The sequence below is a fragment of the Canis aureus genome, chromosome 5, assembly GCF_053574225.1.
Source record: "Canis aureus isolate CA01 chromosome 5, VMU_Caureus_v.1.0, whole genome shotgun sequence".
NCBI lineage: Eukaryota > Metazoa > Chordata > Mammalia > Carnivora > Canidae > Canis > Canis aureus.
This window is the reverse complement of record NC_135615.1, coordinates 15,337,309-15,355,700: the sequence shown is the minus strand read 5'-3', so window position 1 is coordinate 15,355,700 and position 18,392 is coordinate 15,337,309. Positions and strand designations below refer to the sequence as shown.

Here is an 18,392-nt window from a genome sequence, read left to right as displayed (position 1 = left end):
CACTGAGCCACCCAAGTGCCCCAAAATAATTCTGTTTTAGATACAGATAGATACAGATACTGAAGTCCACATTAGGATGTTAGGTGATAAAACACTGTTTATTATTGAAATTTGGATATATTTAGTGTATCTAAGTGCTGACAAATTCCAAGATACGTATCAACTTCTATGACCTATTTTAAGCATCTCTTTCCCCAGCTGACATACTGATTTTCACTACTGTGAAGAATGGGATTTGCTAATCGAAGACAAGGTTTTGTTCCTATCTAAATTGGCAGAAATTTCAAAAGAGTGGCTTCCAAACTAATGGTGAATATGCATAACCTATTCATCAGTGGTTCCTCTTTCATTCTGTCCACTTCAAAATACACGAACTTGACCAGTTCATGTCCACAGGAGATGGCACTAAAGGTCGTACTTTGGCAAGTGCTGTAAGAGTTATTATTATCAATTATGAAAACTGTTCATGGAGTGCTTTGCTAAAGGGCAAAAAAGTAAAATAAACAGGGCCCTGGCCTCTTAAGAACTTAAAATAAATGAACTTTCTTCTTACCTTCAAACCTCAAGACAGTTGTGATATTGTAAATGGGACTGGAGCTGAGAAAAATTGAGCTAATATAGAACCAGAGAATCCAGTTATCATCTTTAATTTTCAACAAGCATGAGAATTATAATTGCCTATTTTCTTCCATGGTTGACCACCACTTTCTGGGACCACCCGGGCAGGCATTGGAGGTAACAGCTTAGTCTTCTTATCTCATTCATTCCAGAAGGGTCTGCCTGCAGGTCCTTGTTATCTTGTCACTGGTCACCACCTCAGAGAGGCCTTCCCTCAACAGGGGATCCCATCAACATTCACCCTGCCCCTATGTTGCGTCCCCCTGTCTGTCTTCCTCAGAGCACTTAGGACTATCTGAAACCATCTCGCTCATCTGTTTGCTAGAATGAAAGCAGGGCAGCTGTCTGTCTTGCTTATCAGGTGTCCTGAAGAGTCCCAGGCATACTGCAAGTGCTCAGTGAGTATCTGTTGAATGAACGAGCAAGAAGAGTCTGGAATGCGGCATATATCTAGAAGCGGTGAGGCGGGGTGTAAGATATCGCCTTTTTAAAGTGGCCACTTGACCAGCTAACTTTCTGTGCCAGCTCTTTGGTGAGATGCGTGTCCTATGGGCTGCTCATGTTTACCGAGAGCCTAGGAGGTGCCAGACAGTAAGGACAACCAGCACTTCATCCTGGCTGCAGTCCTGGGGACAGATATTATTAAAATCCCAGATTAGTTTATGAAAGTGATATGTCAGCAATATATCTCTTCCATTTCTGACAGAATTTGGAAACTTCAGAGCGTTATTTTACTAGAATCGTTTTCACAGACTAAATTTTTCCCTTTGTGCTTAAAGCTGGCCCAGCTGTTGTTTTCAGTATCTCTTCTCTACCAGCTAATCCTTTGCCAAAAGGATGGTGTAATATGGAAAATGTATTTGTGTCTTGGGGAGCGTGGGTCCTGCCTTGGCAGCCACCATTTTTCTCTGTCACACACTTGGAGTGATCTGCTTCCTGCCTGTGGATGACAGGTGTTTCTCCCAGGGCATTGAGAAGACTAGATCATTTTTTCTCCCATTTGGAGGCTCAGGGTCAGTTAACTGGAAGAAGGATGGTTTTTCTCCTTAGCCCCCTGCCCAAAAAGCTGTTTCTTCACTGTCCTCACAGAGCCTGGAGAAGAAAGCCATATATTTGCTCTTCTTTTGGCCTATCAGCCATTTATCCTTGGGTTCTGTGTTGTTTGCAGTGGGAAGTCGACAAAAGGGAGAGCACCCAGTACGGGTAGCTGGCAAGGAGAAGTGTGTCTACTTCTTCTGGCAAGGCCGGCAGTCGACCGTGAGTGAGAAGGGCACATCAGCTCTGATGACAGTGGAGCTGGATGAGGAGAGGGGTGCCCAGGTAAGTCCTGGAAAGTGGCCGCCTCCGGGGATGCCAGGATTGGCCTTCTTGGGGAACCACAGTGGTGTGGCTGGTGCCCTGCGGAGACAGCAGCGCCCAAGTGCCTTTGAGTCCTAGCCAGCTGCTCCAGATCCCAGGCTCTCTGCTCCCCACCGCCTGGCCAAGAGTCATGTGCTCTTAGCGAGATGTTGTATGTGCAGATAGTAAATCCCCAAAACAAGTGCAAAGTGCCAGTGAGTGGTTTGGTTTGGATTTTTTTTCTTTTTCTTTTTTTTAAGTTTCCACTTAATACTTAAGGAACTATAAATAAAACAAAGAGATGCTGTTTTCCACTTCTAAAGCTGGTAGAGATTTTATAAAGCACAGATCCTGGGCGGGTAAGGATTTAGCAGGATGCTTCCATCAGGAAATGTAGCTTGAAACCACCATCCTTGAACATCTTGAGTTTGGCTCAAGAATCTTAAAATTCTCATAAATTCTGATCATTTTTTTCACTTACACAAACCTATCCGAAGGAGATATCAGAGATCAACATAAAAATTAGTATTCCCATCTTCTGCATCCCTCACACCAGCCTGACTGATTTTTCTGGATCACATTAGATCATGTCATTCCCTGGACTGCAGTCAAAGCCATCTGCTCGTGGTCTGTCAGCGCCTTCGTGGCTGGCCCTGGACACCTCTCCTACCTCCCTCTGGTCTTGCACCGGGACCGGGGCTTCCCTAACCTTTTTGCCATTCCTCAGATCTCTTTCCACCTACCCCAGGGCCTTTGCACAATTTTCACATCTGGATATCTTCTGCATCCATAAGTAGCTTTCAACCTCATATGATTTAGCTGTTTGAATGTCATGTATTCTACCCAAATCCCTTCCCATTACTATGCTTTGTTTTATAGCACTTACTATTATTACTACTACTTAAAACTACATAATCAATTTGTCATTTTTGTTTACATTTTGAATACACCGTGTTTACTTATTTATTATCTGTCTTTCCCCACAAGCATGAAAGAGCCAGTGTGAGCTTGTCTCCCACAACGCTATAACCTCAGGGTCTGTATAATGCCCCATGCCAAGACTTTGTAAACAGTTCTTTTTGATGTGCAGATGATCTTTGCCTACGGTCCCAGACTTTAGTAATTAAAATTGACTTTGGCATTTTGGGAGAACATGATACCATGTGCAGATATCTTTACTATCATGGATGAGTAGTTAACAATAGCCTGAGGAAAGAGAACAGAGACATTTTCTCCAAAACAGATCAACACTCAGCCTTCTAGATTCCTAAGAACCGCTCCTCTTCCCTAAAAAATACTTAACATATATTTTCTACAGTGGACTATATAACAATTGTAAGTAACTGCTAGTGACCACTGCATTTTATTTTATTTTATTTTATTTTATTTTATTTTATTTTATTTATTTTATTTTATTTTATTTTTTATTTTATTATTTTTTTATTCATGAGAAACACAGGAGAGAGAGAGGCAGAGACCCAGGCAGAGGGAGAAGCAGGCTCCATGCAGGGAGCCCCATGTGGGACTAGATCCCGGGTCTTCAGGATCCCGCCCTGGACTGAAGGCGGCGCTAAATTGCTGAGCCACCCGGGCTGCCCTCTCACCCCCCGCTTTTTTTTTTTTTTTTTTTTTTGACCACTGCATTTTAATTTAGTCTTAATAGTGGGTAATTTCAACTGCATTTTTAATTATCGTAAAGGCCAGGTTTGAATCATACCTTCAAAATCACCATGAGAATTTTGAGTCTTAATCTCTCTGGTTTGAGCATTGCATTTTTTGTCAAGCCAAGGGATGTAAAAAACACTTCAAACCTATAAAACACTGCCACAAAATGGTACTTAATTATGCAGAATGGGCTCTGAGATTGGTAAGTTAACACTTGCTGGGAAATGCCCTGACTGCCAGGCTCAATAAACAATTTCCTCGTTAAAGGAAAATGTCTAGCCAAAGTGAGAATGAGTGGAGTCAACCCTAACAGTTTTATGAGCCGCTAACACTTGATGGAACACAGTGGTTCACAGATGAGGGCGAGGCCGTGGCTGGCAGGCACATGGCTCCATGAGTGGACTGTGGGAATTGTTGCCAAAGAGACAGTTCTTTCCCCCAGAATTACAAAGTGATCAGTGCTGAGAGGCAGACTTTGTTTAAAATGCATTTAAATCAGTCAGGTTACATCTGTATCATGAAATACCATTAAAATATCAAAACTCGTGTTTCAAGAGTCTTTGGTGCCCAAAAAATATCAAGTGAAGAAAAATCAGGGTATACAGTAACATAAAATAACAATCCTAGTTTTGCTTGGGAGAAACACATATCTGAAAAATATTTTGAAAGGAAAGGTCTGCCCTAGAATTTTATTAGTGGTTATCTTTAGATAATGGTATTATCACTGGCTTTTGTTTGCACTTCTTGATATTTTCCAGATTTTCTACCATAGGCATGTATTATATTTAAGACTTTGAAAAACCAGTACATGTGACTTATCTGGGTGTGTTTACATTGGAAGGTCCAGGTTCTGCAGGGAAAGGAGCCCCCCTGCTTTCTGCAGTGTTTCCAGGGGGGAATGGTGGTGCACTCTGGGAGACGGGAAGAGGAGGAAGAAAATGCACAAAGTAAGTCACTTTTACTTTTGGAATCAGATTTTCTTCCTTCTGCTAGATATTTTTATGCACAAGAGGGGTTAAAGAAAGTCTACCTTTATAAAGCTGTGCCTTTACCCCTGAAAGGCTCCTAACATTTGCCTTACAAATCAGCTGTCTGGGGAGCTCACAAGCCTCCCAGGCCTGTACAATGTACTTCAGGCTACAACTTTGCATGCAGGAGGCTGGATGATGATTACTTCACTTTAAACTGAATCCTCACAGCGACTCTGTTTTTAAGAGGGAAAAAATTCAGTGGGTCGTCTATTATAAATTATGAGATTTTTGTTGGCCAGCATCCAAAAAAGAAAAGAAATGCTTAGCATCGGAGCCTCTTGAAATTATGCCTGTTATATGATTTGCTTGGTATTTATAGATTTTATAAAAATGGTTTTCCTATATCATGAACCTTCTTCTAACTCCAAAAGGATGTGCTTTCTGGGCCAGCAGTAAGCTGGTTGCTGTTCCCTTGAGCCTCCCCTCCATCCTGCCTCCCAGGCGCAGGCCCAAGGGCGCTGGTATTGGCTGGTGACTGAGTGCCCAGCAGGGGCAGCTCTCCACGCAGCACTCGTCCTAACTCTGTGCCACTGGTGCCCCCTGCAGGTGAGTGGAGGCTGTACTGTGTCCGAGGAGAAGTGCCCATGGAAGGAAATTTGCTGGAAGTGGCCTGTCACTGTAGTAGCCTGAGGTCCAGGACTTCCATGGTTGTCCTCAACATAAACAAAGCCCTCATTTACTTATGGCACGGATGCAAAGCCCAAGCCCACACGAAGGAGGTTGGAAGGACTGCAGCAAATAAAATCAAAGAACAGTGAGTGTTGTGTGTGAGGGCCCCTCCAGCAGGGGCTTCCCTGGGACATGTAGGCCGAGGCTGGAAAGCTACCCAGTAGAAGCCAGTAGACACCCCAGGGTACTTAAAGTGACTTCAGCGAGGGGTAGTTACGAAAGCTGTCAGCCACCTCTGACCATGCAAGTGGATGTCACACACGTCTCTCTTGAAGCCTCCAATGGGAGGGCTTCCCCTCCTTTCAGAGGATTTACTTGGCTCAACAAAAGGCAGAGTGAGGAGTGAGGGAAATGACCCCAAGTGCTTTAGTGTCTTTGTAGTAAGATTTCAGCTTTTGAATTAAAAGCCTGGAGTCCTTTGTTATTTAAAGAGAGCAAATTTCAGATATCTTTTAGGGGTTCAGAGTTTTAGTTCTGCCAGAGCAGTGGGAAGTCAGAAAGCATTTGGCTGAAGGGGAGTTTGGGAGACAGCACCTGTGCCTGGCTGTAACACGCCCCTTTTGCCGAGGACAGCTGTATTTCTGCACTCCCAAGGCAGCCACTGGCCAGGGAGTCGTTGGATGGCCTGGGGTGGTTCTCGGGCACAGCACACCAGAAACTGGTCCAGGCAGGTCCCTGACTGGGCATTCACCCGGAGGAAGCCCCCTGTGCTGTGGCATTATGTGAGGGCCCCAGGGGGAGAGGAAAAACTGAAGCAAGAAGAGAAGGTGTGCAAGGGAAGGATGTGCTGTGCAGTCCCCATCCAGAGGGGGCTGTGGCCCGGGCCAACCCAGCTGTGCAGACAGCCAGAAAGATCCCCACATCGCCCAGGTGTTCAGGGCATGCCTAGCGTTTCCACAGCCTGAGACCCGCAAAGACAGTGGTGACTTGTGAACATTACGAGTGAAGAGTTTCCAGGGCCACAACATGCCACTGAAGTGCCATTTGGTCAGATCCTTCCCCTGGGCACCAGGGCAGTGTGGCGTGGGCAGATTTCCCTTGGGGCTGCTCCCAGAGCTGCGCTGTGGGCAGCGGCAGAGAGGAGCACTCAGGCCAGTGCCCTTTGAACAGGCAGCCAGCGGAGGAGCAAAACGTCTCATCTCGAAACACTGTTCTGTGTGCTCGGGAGGCAAGGAGGGGTGATAAGTGACATTCAGTGAGGTAGTCAGGTATCTCTGGTCCATTGGCTTTTCCCCTTGGACCACTGAGAAAAAACAAAACAATGAACTCATTCACTCAGCAGGTATAATTGAGCATGTACTCAGCTCCGAGTTCAGATTTAGGGACCAGGGACTCAGCTAGTGAACAAACCCAAGTATCCGTCCCCGTGAAGCTAATGTTCCAGCAGGAGAAGACAAGGAATAATAAATGTGTATGTTATATATAAAAATGTAAATCACTTTCACTCTGTCTTATATGTAATTGTACATTCTTCTCAAAGGGCCAAGCCACTCCTTCTCATTGCCTCCCCCCCACACACATTCTCAAAAACCACAGAGCATGTTTTCATTCATTAGTAAGAACTGATTTAGTGAAAAAGTAGGAGAGATGGTGAGCTAATCTGTAGATTTAGTCTTGAATGATTTTGTACTGCCAACACTTCCAGGGCTTAGTAAAAAAAAAAAACTGACTGGATTTTCTCCATGCAGATGTCCCCTGGAAGCAGGACTGCATAGTAGCAGCAAAGTGACAATACACGAGTGTGACGAAGGATCCGAGCCGCTGGGATTCTGGGATGCTTTAGGAAGGAGAGATAGAAAAGCGTACGACTGTATGCTTCAAGGTAACAGAACATTCCATAGGAACAGAACATTCTGTAGCTTCCTTTCAGTAATGTAGTCAATACATTAGCATCATATTTACTGAGCATGTACTGTGTACAGCACCCAATGAATACACCTAGGCTAGGTCCTCACAGGCCTACCACCCAATAAGGATGCTAAATAATATGCAAGACAAGTATAATGCCAAATAAAACTTTTGCATGTCATAAAAGAGGTCCAAATGAAGGAAGTTGAAAGTTAAAAAGAAAAAAGATTAGCTCCACCAGGAAAATCACACATGGCTCCATGAAAGATCTGGCATTTACACAGAGCCTTGAAGGTAATCATGACTTAGAAAGAGGCAAGAAGAAAAGTCCAGGAAACCAGATGAGTAGTAACACACTGTGACCCTTTAGTCTGGCCAGTGTCCTGGGTGCAGGGACATAGTGGAGTTCAGATTAGAGAAGGGGTCACTTTTACATTTAAATACACAAAATCAACTTCAATACAGTTGAATGTAAGAAGAGCTAACAAGTACTAAGCAGTTTAGGATGAGCCAGGCATCACCTCAGCACTGGATATACATTAACCCAGCACTCATAGCCTAACGCCGCCATGTTTCTATGGATGAGGAAACTGAGGCATGAGGAAGTTCATCTGCTTGCCCAGCGTTGAACCACAGTGGGGAGTACTCAGAACCACCACTCCATTATACTGCTTCTCAATTTTCATTAACTTTTATATTTTTTGGGTTTTTTTGAGAGAGAGGGTGCACATGCAAGTGCACACACACACAACAGGGTGGTGGTGTGGCAGGGAGGAGCAGAGAGAGGGAGAATCTCAAGCAAGGGATATCTCACCACCCTAGATCATGACCTGAGCTGAAATCAAGAGTCAGATGTCTAGCTGACTGAGCCACCCAGGTGCCTCTATACAGTTATTCTTAATAATGCATGTTGATGGGAAATGTTTAAAAGCAGAGAGTGGCTAAAAAAGAAACTAAGGCCCTTACAATCATCTCTCTCAAAGGTAACCAGAATTAACATTTCTGTATGTGATCCGTACATATCTGTATTTAAGAAAATTTTGGAGAGCAGTGTGTGTGTATATATATATAGTTTTATAACCTGATTTTTCCCTTTATTATGAACAGTTTCTCAAGTTCTTATTTAGATGTTTGTGGCTGCAGGATATCCCAATGAAGATGCTGTGTGCCATTTTCTACTTAACCTCTTCTGTTTTAACTTTATTTTAGAGAGCTGTTTCCAATTTTCCCCATTATACAATAGAACTGTGAATAAATTTAAAATAAGTATCTATGTTTACTTGTAGTTAAGTTCCTAGTTACAGAACTGTTATGATGAAGATAGAAAAGATTTTGAGTACATATCAACAAGGGTGCCCCAGGACATTGGCACCGAGTTCCATTCTCAGCAGCAGTATACATACAAGAATGCGCACTTAGCAGCACAGAGACTCGGCACTTCTCCTTCTTCTCTTGGCCAAAATTAGTGAGACAAACTAATACCTAAGCACTGTTTTAACTTAATGTTTTAAACTGGAAGTACTATTAAATACTTTAATTTTTTAAATCATTTGTGTTTCTACTTTGGTGAATGTTTTATTTTTATTGAGCTATTTATCTTTATCATACTTCTTTATATACTAAAGATACAAGTTTCCATATTTCTCCTTTTGTCACTTGCCTTTTCATTTTGTTTGGGGTTTTTTGCCATGAAATTTTTCATTTCTGTACTGTCAATGCATAAATCCCTTCTTCCATTACTTCTTTTATAATTCTGATTAGAAAGGTCTTCCCCCTCTGCAAGTTCAGAGGATTCTTACCTATCTTCACATTAATGTTTGGATTATCTTATGTCTTAACGTTAATTCTTGGATCCACCTGGGATGTATACTCTGGTGTATATTTTATCTTCAGCTTTGTTCTCTTTTCTTTCAAAGATCCTGGAAATTTTAACTTCACACCTCGCCTATTCATCCTCAGCAGTTCCTCCGGTGACTTCTTAGCCACAGAGTTCATATATCCCGCCCGAGACCCCTCTGTGGTCAACTCCATGCCTTTCCTGCAGGAAGATCTTTACAGCGCGCCACAGCCAGGTATGGCTGCGCAAGATACACCTTCCAAAAAGCCTTTTTATTTTACTTTCATATTTAGCAAACAGCTTTTATTTGCCGAGCACACTGGCAAATAACATCCTTATGTTACCTAATTTCATCCTCACACCTACCCCAAAATGAAGAGGACATGAACCATATGTTAACAGTCTGAGAAACTGAGACCTGGTTACTGAACTCACCCAGATATGTCAGTTAAAATAAGGTTGAGCATATCTGCATCAGGCCCAGAATCTCTCCCAGCCTCCACTCTGTCTTGCTGCTTCACAGTCCGCAGTTGGCTGCCCCTGCTCCAGCCATCATGTTTCACCCGAGACAGAAAGGAAGGGTTGGGAGGAGGGCAGTGATGGGCCTGTCTCTCCCTTCTATCCAGTAAAACCAACACTTTCCCAGACGCCCCCAGCTAACTTCTGCTTACATTCACGACCACCTCTGCTTCAAGGGAGCCTGGGAAAGCAAGTGTTCTGGGAGCGAAGGGGTAGGAGCATCTGCTGAGTCCACCAAAGTTCAGAGTCTGCCGTGGTGCCAGGGCTGCAGGCAGGGCTGAGGCCCCCGCCTACGTCTTCCCATCCCACGGCCCCCTATCTCCACTCAACCTCCACCTTGAGGCAGAACATCTGTGCTCTTGTTCTGGTGGGGACAGTCTCATTCACCAGAGGCTGGACTGCATGGACCCTCTGGCCCTCCTGCAGTCGAGTCTGAGCACTTGTGCCCTCTCCCTTCAGCCAGGAATGTCATGGTATCCTGGCCGCCCAGGTCTGCACCTTCAAAGCTCAAGTGGTGCCCTGGTCAGACTGTGGGAAATACCAGCAACTTTCTTAAGAGAGGCGGCTGCCCACCCTCTTCCTGCCAACACTCAGGACGAGTTATCAGCCTGGTGATATCAGGGTGTGGTGTACACAGAATCCTGAAATGCATATTAGAAAGGACTCAGGGCCAGCACACCTAGCACATGTGAAACCCCTTTGCCACATGGAGCAAGAATCAGGGTGACTGTTTGATGAGAAAAAGTGGGGAAGAAGAAGTATAACACATCTACTTCTCAAAGCCTGTTTTTCTCACAAAGAACCATGAACTTAGTCACCAAGAAGCAATCACACATGGTCCACGAACCTCAGTGACTTGTAGGGTGAGGGAGATGTACTCTCCGGTTTTGAATATGTTCTTTGGGGATAAATGGTGCTCACAGCCCCTTAAGGGGCACATGTGTTGCCCCTGCACTCAGCGGGCTACTGATTCCCAAAAGGGCATCTGGCAGGCCTGTGGCTGAGGAGGGGCAGAGGGAGACAAGAGGAGGGGAAGAGAGAGGCCGGTGTCACAAATGCCACCCCTCTCTGCCTGGAGGCCTTTTCTGATTGAATGCTCAAAGGGCTGATACCCTCCCCTTATTCCTGCCAAGGGGATCCTGACCCCCTGACAAGAGCAGCAGGGAGGGAAGGCATCCCTTAGGTTTGGGCAAGGGTGACCTAGAAGCATCCATGGAGGAGCCCCTGATTGTCTGGTCTGCCCTTTTGCCCTCACAGCACTTTTCCTTGTTGACAATCACCACGAGGTATACCTCTGGCAAGGCTGGTGGCCCATAGAGAACAAGATCACTGGATCGGCCCGCATTCGCTGGGCCTCCGACCGGAAGAGCGCCATGGAAACCGTGCTCCAGTACTGCAAAGGTAAGCAGCATGGCCACAAGCTTTGCCCCCCACGTCGAACTCACAGACCAGTCTTCCTCTTCCTGTGTTGCCGTAAAGCCTGGCTGACAGTGATGAACCCAGTGTTTCCCCACTTTTAATTTTTTGAGGCTTCTTAATTTTGAGATTAGTGCATTTTTGGCCATCCCCATGAATGAGAATTTATTGTTCTCTTTTATATTACTGGGCCATCTAAGTTGCTACCCTCAAAGTCAAAGGCTATGTTATAGGATACCCTGGATTGGATACCCTTTTGCACTGAGGATTAATATGTTTGGGACACATAGGCCTCCATCCACGCATGGCACCACACTTTCATGTCTGAGAGCTGAAAGCTCCTCCACGTGGGCTGACCAGTGGCAATCTTTTTGTCATTCATTATCATGTTTAGTGTTATAGCTAAAGAAAGAAAGATCTACAGATAACTCATGGCTTTTTACTATACTGTCCACCTAGAATTTATAGTATTTTTTATAAAGTGAAGATGCCAGTAATAAATTTCTTATCTTAATTTTTAAGGTTTCGTGGATTAGTTTCACTGAGTCCATATAGTCCATTCTCTCTTGAAAAGCTTGTCAGTAATAAGTAATAAATTTCCACCAATGTTTAAGTTAGAGTGGCATATAAAATGCTGTCATTAGCTGTGTAACTGTCATTGAACCTAACGCTGCATTAGGAAGTCAGAGGCATTCTCTACAAGTGAGCACAAGAGAAAGAAGATGTCTTACCCAGATGCCACAGAGAGAGGCTTTCTCCCCTCCAGAGTCAGGTCAATTACATGCAGTTTTATGCATCATTATATGCATAAAATTGACATTTTGTATAAACATCATCCACGTGTTATTATGAACTACTTCCTAATTTGCATTTTAGCCATAGGAGATCCCAAGAAAGAAGAAAAGATTCCAAGGGAAATCAGAGAAAGCCCAGGTCTTCGGACCCAAACCCTGGGTGTACTGACATTGCCTTCCGTGTACCTACAGGAAAAAATATCAAGAGGCCGCCCCCCAAGTCTTACCTTATCCATGCTGGTCTGGAGCCCTTGACATTCACCAACATGTTCCCCAGCTGGGAGCACAGAGAGGACATTGCTGAAATCACAGAAATGGTGAGCGCGCCGTCTTTCCCCGTGCAGGGTAGCTCCCTGCCTCTCGAATTGCAGGTTAACTTTACCTTGGAGAAGCACCCAACTGCATTTTCAAAGAGAGAAAACCTTTGTTTCTTTTACAACATGTTAACAAGTCTACATAGAATTAGCTCAGGAAGAGGAGAAATCATTTGAACTATCGTGGTTAATAAATCATTTGAGCTGTTTTGGTTAATTTTCTACACCTGGTGCTCAAGTTAAAAAAACTTAAAAGCAACGGTGAACTTAATTACTCTGAAGACAATACATACATAAAAGCTGCCATCTCTTCATCATTTAGCTAAAAATCTATTGCTTCTCGAGGTCTGTGTAAGACACAACAAAAATCCTCTTGTTTCAGCCATTAACCTTGTGTTAGAGGAGACAAATAATAAACCTGTGATGGATTAACCTGCTTTAATACCTAAGTGAATGAATGTATCGGGAGTCACTCCCGATAAGCAGTGTTAATAGCTCATTCATAGTCTTTTATGAGACCAGCTGGTGTTAACACAGGAAGCATTTATCACAACCTTTATTTACTAAAATATATTATTAACCAGAACGTTATATTTCCAACCACACAGAAAGAAAAGCTACTACAGCTATATCGGATTTCTTCAGTTATGAGTTGTTAACATTGCTAGCAGTAATAGTCCAAGGGGTGTTTGTTTTGTTTTGGTTATTTTTGTTTTAGTAAGGAAATAGGTTCTATGTTGGCTTTCTCACTGATGTGAGAGCTGCTGCTCAGGGGAGAAGACTTGGGTATTTAATGGGAGGTCTGGACAGTTTTAAATAAAAAGAGTTCATTGCTGCTTGACAACGGACATTTAGTGCAAATGTGTGTTTAGTGCAAGCAGCACTGATGAGTCTTAGCTCTTCTGGAACTGAGCGGACTCAGTGTCCACACAGGGAGGAGCCCGAGAGCAGCAATAAGGGGTCTGTTTACCATAAACATGCAGTGCACGGTGAGGATTATGCAGAAGGTCATGCTTCCTGTAGTCTGAATTAAGGTCGGAATTCCTCTGTTTCCCTGCATCCCCCCCATAGATCCTCGGGGAGCCGTGGGCTCACAGCATCATTGTGAGCAGGCCTGCAGGCTTGCTACACCACCTTGTAGTAATAACACAATCGCCGAGTGCTTGTGTGCACCAGGCATGGCTCCAGGCTTTTTACTGTATTTTCTCCTTTATTTTCTCCTTTATTTTCACAACCATCTATTAAGGGACATCTTCACCTTATCCCTGTTTCCCCACGGAAGGAGCTGAGACCCAGAAACCTGAAGTAGCTCGTCCCAGGTCTCAGGTGCAAGCTTGCCCCCAAACCCACTCCTTGATCACGAGTGTGTGCCATCAATTGATGAATTTGTCAATAGTGTTACTCATTTCCCTCCAATCAGAAAGAGGGAAGCCAAGCTGGAATTCCAGGTTTAACAGAGGAAGATAATTTACCTGCAATATCCTGCACAGAGTGGTTTAAAAAAAAAAAATCTAGATTCAGCAGCATATTCTAGCTGCATTTTCTTACCTTTTTTATTATGGATTAAGAAATGCGGCTGACGTGGGAGCCTGTGATTCCTTTGAAGGTTATTTTTAAATACTTTTAAACAAATGCTTCTAGTGTCTAGAGTTCAAATAAATTAATCTTATGCCATAATTCACTCGTGATATTCCCTAAACGTTTGTCCAAGACAGCCCCAATGCAGGATTTATCTGGTGGGGCAGGAAGACACCTAAAAGTCAGAACCATGGAGCTTTGGGCGCTTCCTTTCAATGTCAGAGCCTGCTTGCTCCTGAGCGAGCCTCTCTGCAGGGGCACAGGGCGGACAGGCTCGTGGACTTGCAGGCGCGCAGTAGAACATTTGTGCGGATGCAGGGCACGAATCTCTCTGCTCTCTCCTCTTCCCTAGGATACCGAAGTTTCAAATCAGATCACCCTTGTGGAAGATGTCTTAGCCAAGCTCTGTAAAACCATCTATCCCCTGGCTGATCTGCTAGCCAGGCCGCTACCCGAGGGAGTTGATCCTCTGAAGCTTGAGATTTATCTCACCGATGAAGACTTTGAGGTAAGCATGCCCTCGTGTGGGACAGCATTTAAGCAATATGCTTGGCTTGGATGGGAAGTCCTTTTTACTCACCCGCTGATGTCTCTCCGAATTTTGCAGTTTGCACTAGACATGACAAGAGACGAATACAATGCTCTGCCCGCCTGGAAGCAGGTGAACCTGAAGAAAGCAAAGGGTCTGTTCTGAGCGGGAGAGATGCTAGAGGCACCTCTGTCATCACTTTCAATACCATTGGACCAGGGAAATGGGTTGTTTTTTTTTTTTTTTGAACTGGTATTTTGAAAAAAAAAAAACAAAAAAAAGATTTTTTTAATCAGAGTTTTCCAAAACCTGAAGTTATTAGCTCTACTGCTTGTCCCGGATTTGTGTATTTTGTAAATGTTTAAGCGAACCCTTTGGAAACTCTCTTTCCATAATCCAGCAGGTAATGTTAATAAAGGCGTCCCTGCGTGCACTTGCGCAGCACCTCCTGCGCTGCCCTCCTGTGCCAGCTCAGCGCTGCCTACTTTTTTGGAAGCGACTCTCTTTATAAAGTGTTATTTTGATAGTTTGTGGGTTCTAAAATATATATATTTATATAAACAACATATAAATCAAATATGTATTTAACAAAGCAATATGTATTCATTCACTTTTAAGATTTTTCTTTTGTGTCAAAATAATATTCAAAGGTAGATGGAATTGCTTCTACAGAATTAGCTCTGGCACCCATACATATCTTCACACGTGTTCAGAAATGTCTCCTTCAGCATTAGGTATGACTTGTTCTGAGTGCTGCTTCCGGTGCTAAAATGAACAAATGAATTTATACTTCCTGGCATGGGCTCTGAAGAATCTGTGCAAATCCACCTTTCTACCTTAATATCTCCCCAAAATGTATAGTGCCTTGTTTTTATGTACAGTTTATATACAGAAAAGTTTGCTCTGCATTTTTTGATGATGGTTTGGAACATTATCTCCAATTTTACTCAAAACTAGTAGAAATTAAAAAAAAATCTCAAATTTCTAATACCTGTTGTAAACATGAAACATTGTCATTTTGCGGTACAGAGCTCCAAAATAAAAGCTTCAAGAATAAACACGATGATTGATTCACATTGAATCCCAAGCATGTTCCTTTCTGGAAAATGTGGGGTTTTTTACATTTTTATAAATGTTAACCTAGTATCAGTGTTTTGCCATTGAATATTAGCTGCTGTAACTCTTAATTTAGGACAAGATTTTATGTAGGCTCATATAACTAAATAGACATGGGACCCATAACATTAGTTCTGGGTTACTATTGTTGACATATTGAAGACCTATTTTTACAAATCATCACTCAAGCTTTTTACACTAAAACTCTCTGTATTTCCTTTTTAGGATCTCAATGTCTTTTTAAGAATATTGAATATATAGGCATTTAGAAAATCAAAAAATGAGAAAACTCCTCACAGGCTCCCATATTCATTAAATCGCACATCTGTGGTTTTGAATGAATTCTATAGACCTGCTATGAGTTGTTTCTTCCTCCCTCCCACCCACCTACCCCCTTTCTGGTCTCAGTTTAACACATCAGATAACATTTGCTTTAAACGTCATCATGTGAAGTTGCTTATGTGCCCCCACCCTGGGACTGCACCTGGGTTGGCCCATCACCTATCGCTCCTGGTCTCCCCACTTTGAGACTCTGGAATACTGGGCAGTTGCTCAACTTTCCCACCTTGATTTCCTCTGTTTGAAAAAAAAGGATGCCTGGGTGGCTCAGTGGTTGAACATCTGCCTTTGGCTCAGGGTGTGATCCTGGGGTCCTGGGATTGGGTCCCGCACCAGGCTCCCCATAGGGAGCCTGCTTTTCCCTCTGCCTGTGTGTGTCTCTGCCTCTCTCTCTTTCTCTTTGTCTCTCTCTCTCTGTCTCTCTCATGAATAAATAAATAAAATCTTTAAAGAAAAAAGAAAAAAGTAGTCAATACTAGCTACCTTGCCCACATCCTAGGATTGATTCTCAGTGAGAATCAGGCTGAAGCTCTTTGGACACTGTCAAGTGCTAATACCTGCTTGTGTTGACATAACTGTGACAGTAGCTGAAATAGGAAACCATCGGTGTTGAAGGAGCATAGTCACACACCTCAACATTACAGACGAAACCAGAAAAAGTAGAACCTTCCAAAGAAATGTAGAGGAGGAAGGAGACTAGGCATTCAGAGTATGTGTCCCACAAGCAGAATGCAAAGAGGAGTGGGGATTCAGAGCTGGTGGGGCAGCCAGGGGAGTTTCCAAAGGACAGGCAGGTGACCTACATTCAGAGTCACCCAGGTCCCTACATACACAGGAACTTGGGGTGCTCAGAGAGCTTCAGTGGACAGCCTGCTGAGGAAATAGATGAGATAGGTGTCATCGGCAGTGTAGATAAGATGCCAGCAGTGAGTTTCCTGCCTCTTCTCTGCAGAGAAGGTGCCCATCTCATCTACCTGCCAACTTCCTGCTTGCCTCTTCCTCTGAGTCATTTCCTGTGTCTCTTTCCTGCTTACAGAACTGGCTCCTCCTTGGTTTTTCTGATACTTTTCCCTTCACAGCTGCATCTCTTGAACTTTGCACACGGGGGGAAAGAAGCCAGGCTACAAATCTGAATTGCTGAATCTGAGCAATTCAGCCAGGTAGGTTGCAACAGCGTTCCCGAAAGCTGAGGAACCATCCTGAGGAACACCTATTGAAACAGAGTCATGCAGTTACCTTAATGTGCTGCCTTTGAATCAAAGGGCACTTTGGAAGAGGGGAATGCTCTTTGGGTTGGGATTGACTGACATCAGAGCTGCAGTGGGATACACGACATGTCACGTAGGTTTGGAGGCTTTGGAGGAACTGTGTGAATGCCATGAGTTTCCAGAGAGGGGAAACCATTGTCCCTGCTCCTCTTGGGCCATGCACAGGTCAGGGTCAGGGAAATCCTGCCCAGGGAGCCACTTCTTTCCCTCTTTATTTTAAAACCTTGGCCCCACTTGTAGAGCTCCATTTTGCTAAGAGAAGATGCATTTCAGAAATAGCTTGAGAATCTATGTTGGTCTTTTTGTTGTTTTTCTCTTTTTCTGATTATAAAAGAGAAATGTTTCTTTCGACACAGAGACTTGCAATGAATGTTCATAGTAGCATTATTCCTAACAGCACAAACCCGTAAACAACCCACTTGTCCATTGACAAGCAAAATGTGGTGTGTCCACACCATCTAACAATGCAGAGTACAGAAGGCGGATATACATTACCACATGAGTGAACCTCAAAAACATTATCAAGCGAAGAAGCCAGTACAAAAGACCACATGCTGCTTAATTCCATTTATGTAAAATTTCAGGAAATCTACTCAGAAAGAAGATCCATGGTGGCTGGAGATGGAGATGGGAATGAAGGGCGCCTGCAAAGGACCACAGGGGTGATTTTGGAGGTTATGGAAATTGCTTTAAAATTGGAAATTGTTCTAAAAACTGTGGTGATGGCTGCACAACTCTATAAAAGTCCTAAGGCGTATTGTACATCTTACATAGGTGGGTGTTATGCTCATGTATAGCTTAAGAAAACTTTTAAAAAATACACTTGATCTAGGTGAAAAATGCAAACATGATAATATGATGCAAATAACAGGATGCAAACAGAACATATCATTTAGGACTTGGAAATCATAGATGTCCTCCCTGCTAAATAATGACTCCTGCCACTGAAGGCAGTAAGGCAGACTGGGACTCTCACAAAAGGTATGGGGACTGTGGCTATGAGTTGTAGGGGACAGAGAGTGAGCTCAAATCCAAATACAAGGAAGTGTGGGAATTTGTAGCCAAAGTCAGTAGATAGAAAATTACTAAGAGGAAGCACGAGGGTAAGGGAGAGTCCTGACTTTGCTGACCCAACAGGATTCTTGCTGAAGCCAGGCCAGGCTGATAAGACATGACCTAGGGATGGTGAAAGAAGATGAACCTAATCAGACACCAAGGGTGATGGGATAATGAGACGGTAGAGGATCCGACCAAACCTACCTGACAGGATTTGTGCTACAACTGTGCTCTTGGAGGACATGCCCAAAGACCGGGACTTGTTGGGCTTAGAGGAGCCTGTCTAAAGTTTGATCAAGGAGGCTTTATCACCACTTCTCAAATCCAAATACTTCAGTAATTTGATTTATATTCTAGATTTTTATTTGCATCTATTAACAGATGTATGCTCATACTTTTTTTTTTTTTAAGAAAAAAGTTGCATTTGTTCTTTACCATCATAATTTTCTGTTAGCAA

At 43.6% G+C, this 18,392-nt stretch overlaps 1 protein-coding gene across 19 annotated transcripts in view; it reads left to right on the top strand.

The window, feature by feature from the left end:
- The window catches only part of SVIL (supervillin), a 230,599-nt gene extending 215,362 nt beyond the window's left edge, over positions 1-15,237 (top strand). For all 19 annotated transcript variants that reach the window (XM_077896945.1, XM_077896946.1, XM_077896947.1 and 16 more), the window contains 9 exons: positions 1,787-1,938; positions 4,463-4,568; positions 5,199-5,406; positions 7,010-7,143; positions 9,086-9,241; positions 10,783-10,926; positions 11,928-12,052; positions 13,980-14,135; positions 14,235-15,237. In XM_077896945.1, the coding sequence (XP_077753071.1) occupies positions 1,787-1,938; positions 4,463-4,568; positions 5,199-5,406; positions 7,010-7,143; positions 9,086-9,241; positions 10,783-10,926; positions 11,928-12,052; positions 13,980-14,135; positions 14,235-14,321 (1,268 nt within the window). In that variant the 3' untranslated portion in view covers positions 14,322-15,237. The remainder of the gene's footprint in view (positions 1-1,786; positions 1,939-4,462; positions 4,569-5,198; positions 5,407-7,009; positions 7,144-9,085; positions 9,242-10,782; positions 10,927-11,927; positions 12,053-13,979; positions 14,136-14,234) is intronic.
- The last annotated feature ends 3,155 nt before the right edge of the window (positions 15,238-18,392 follow it).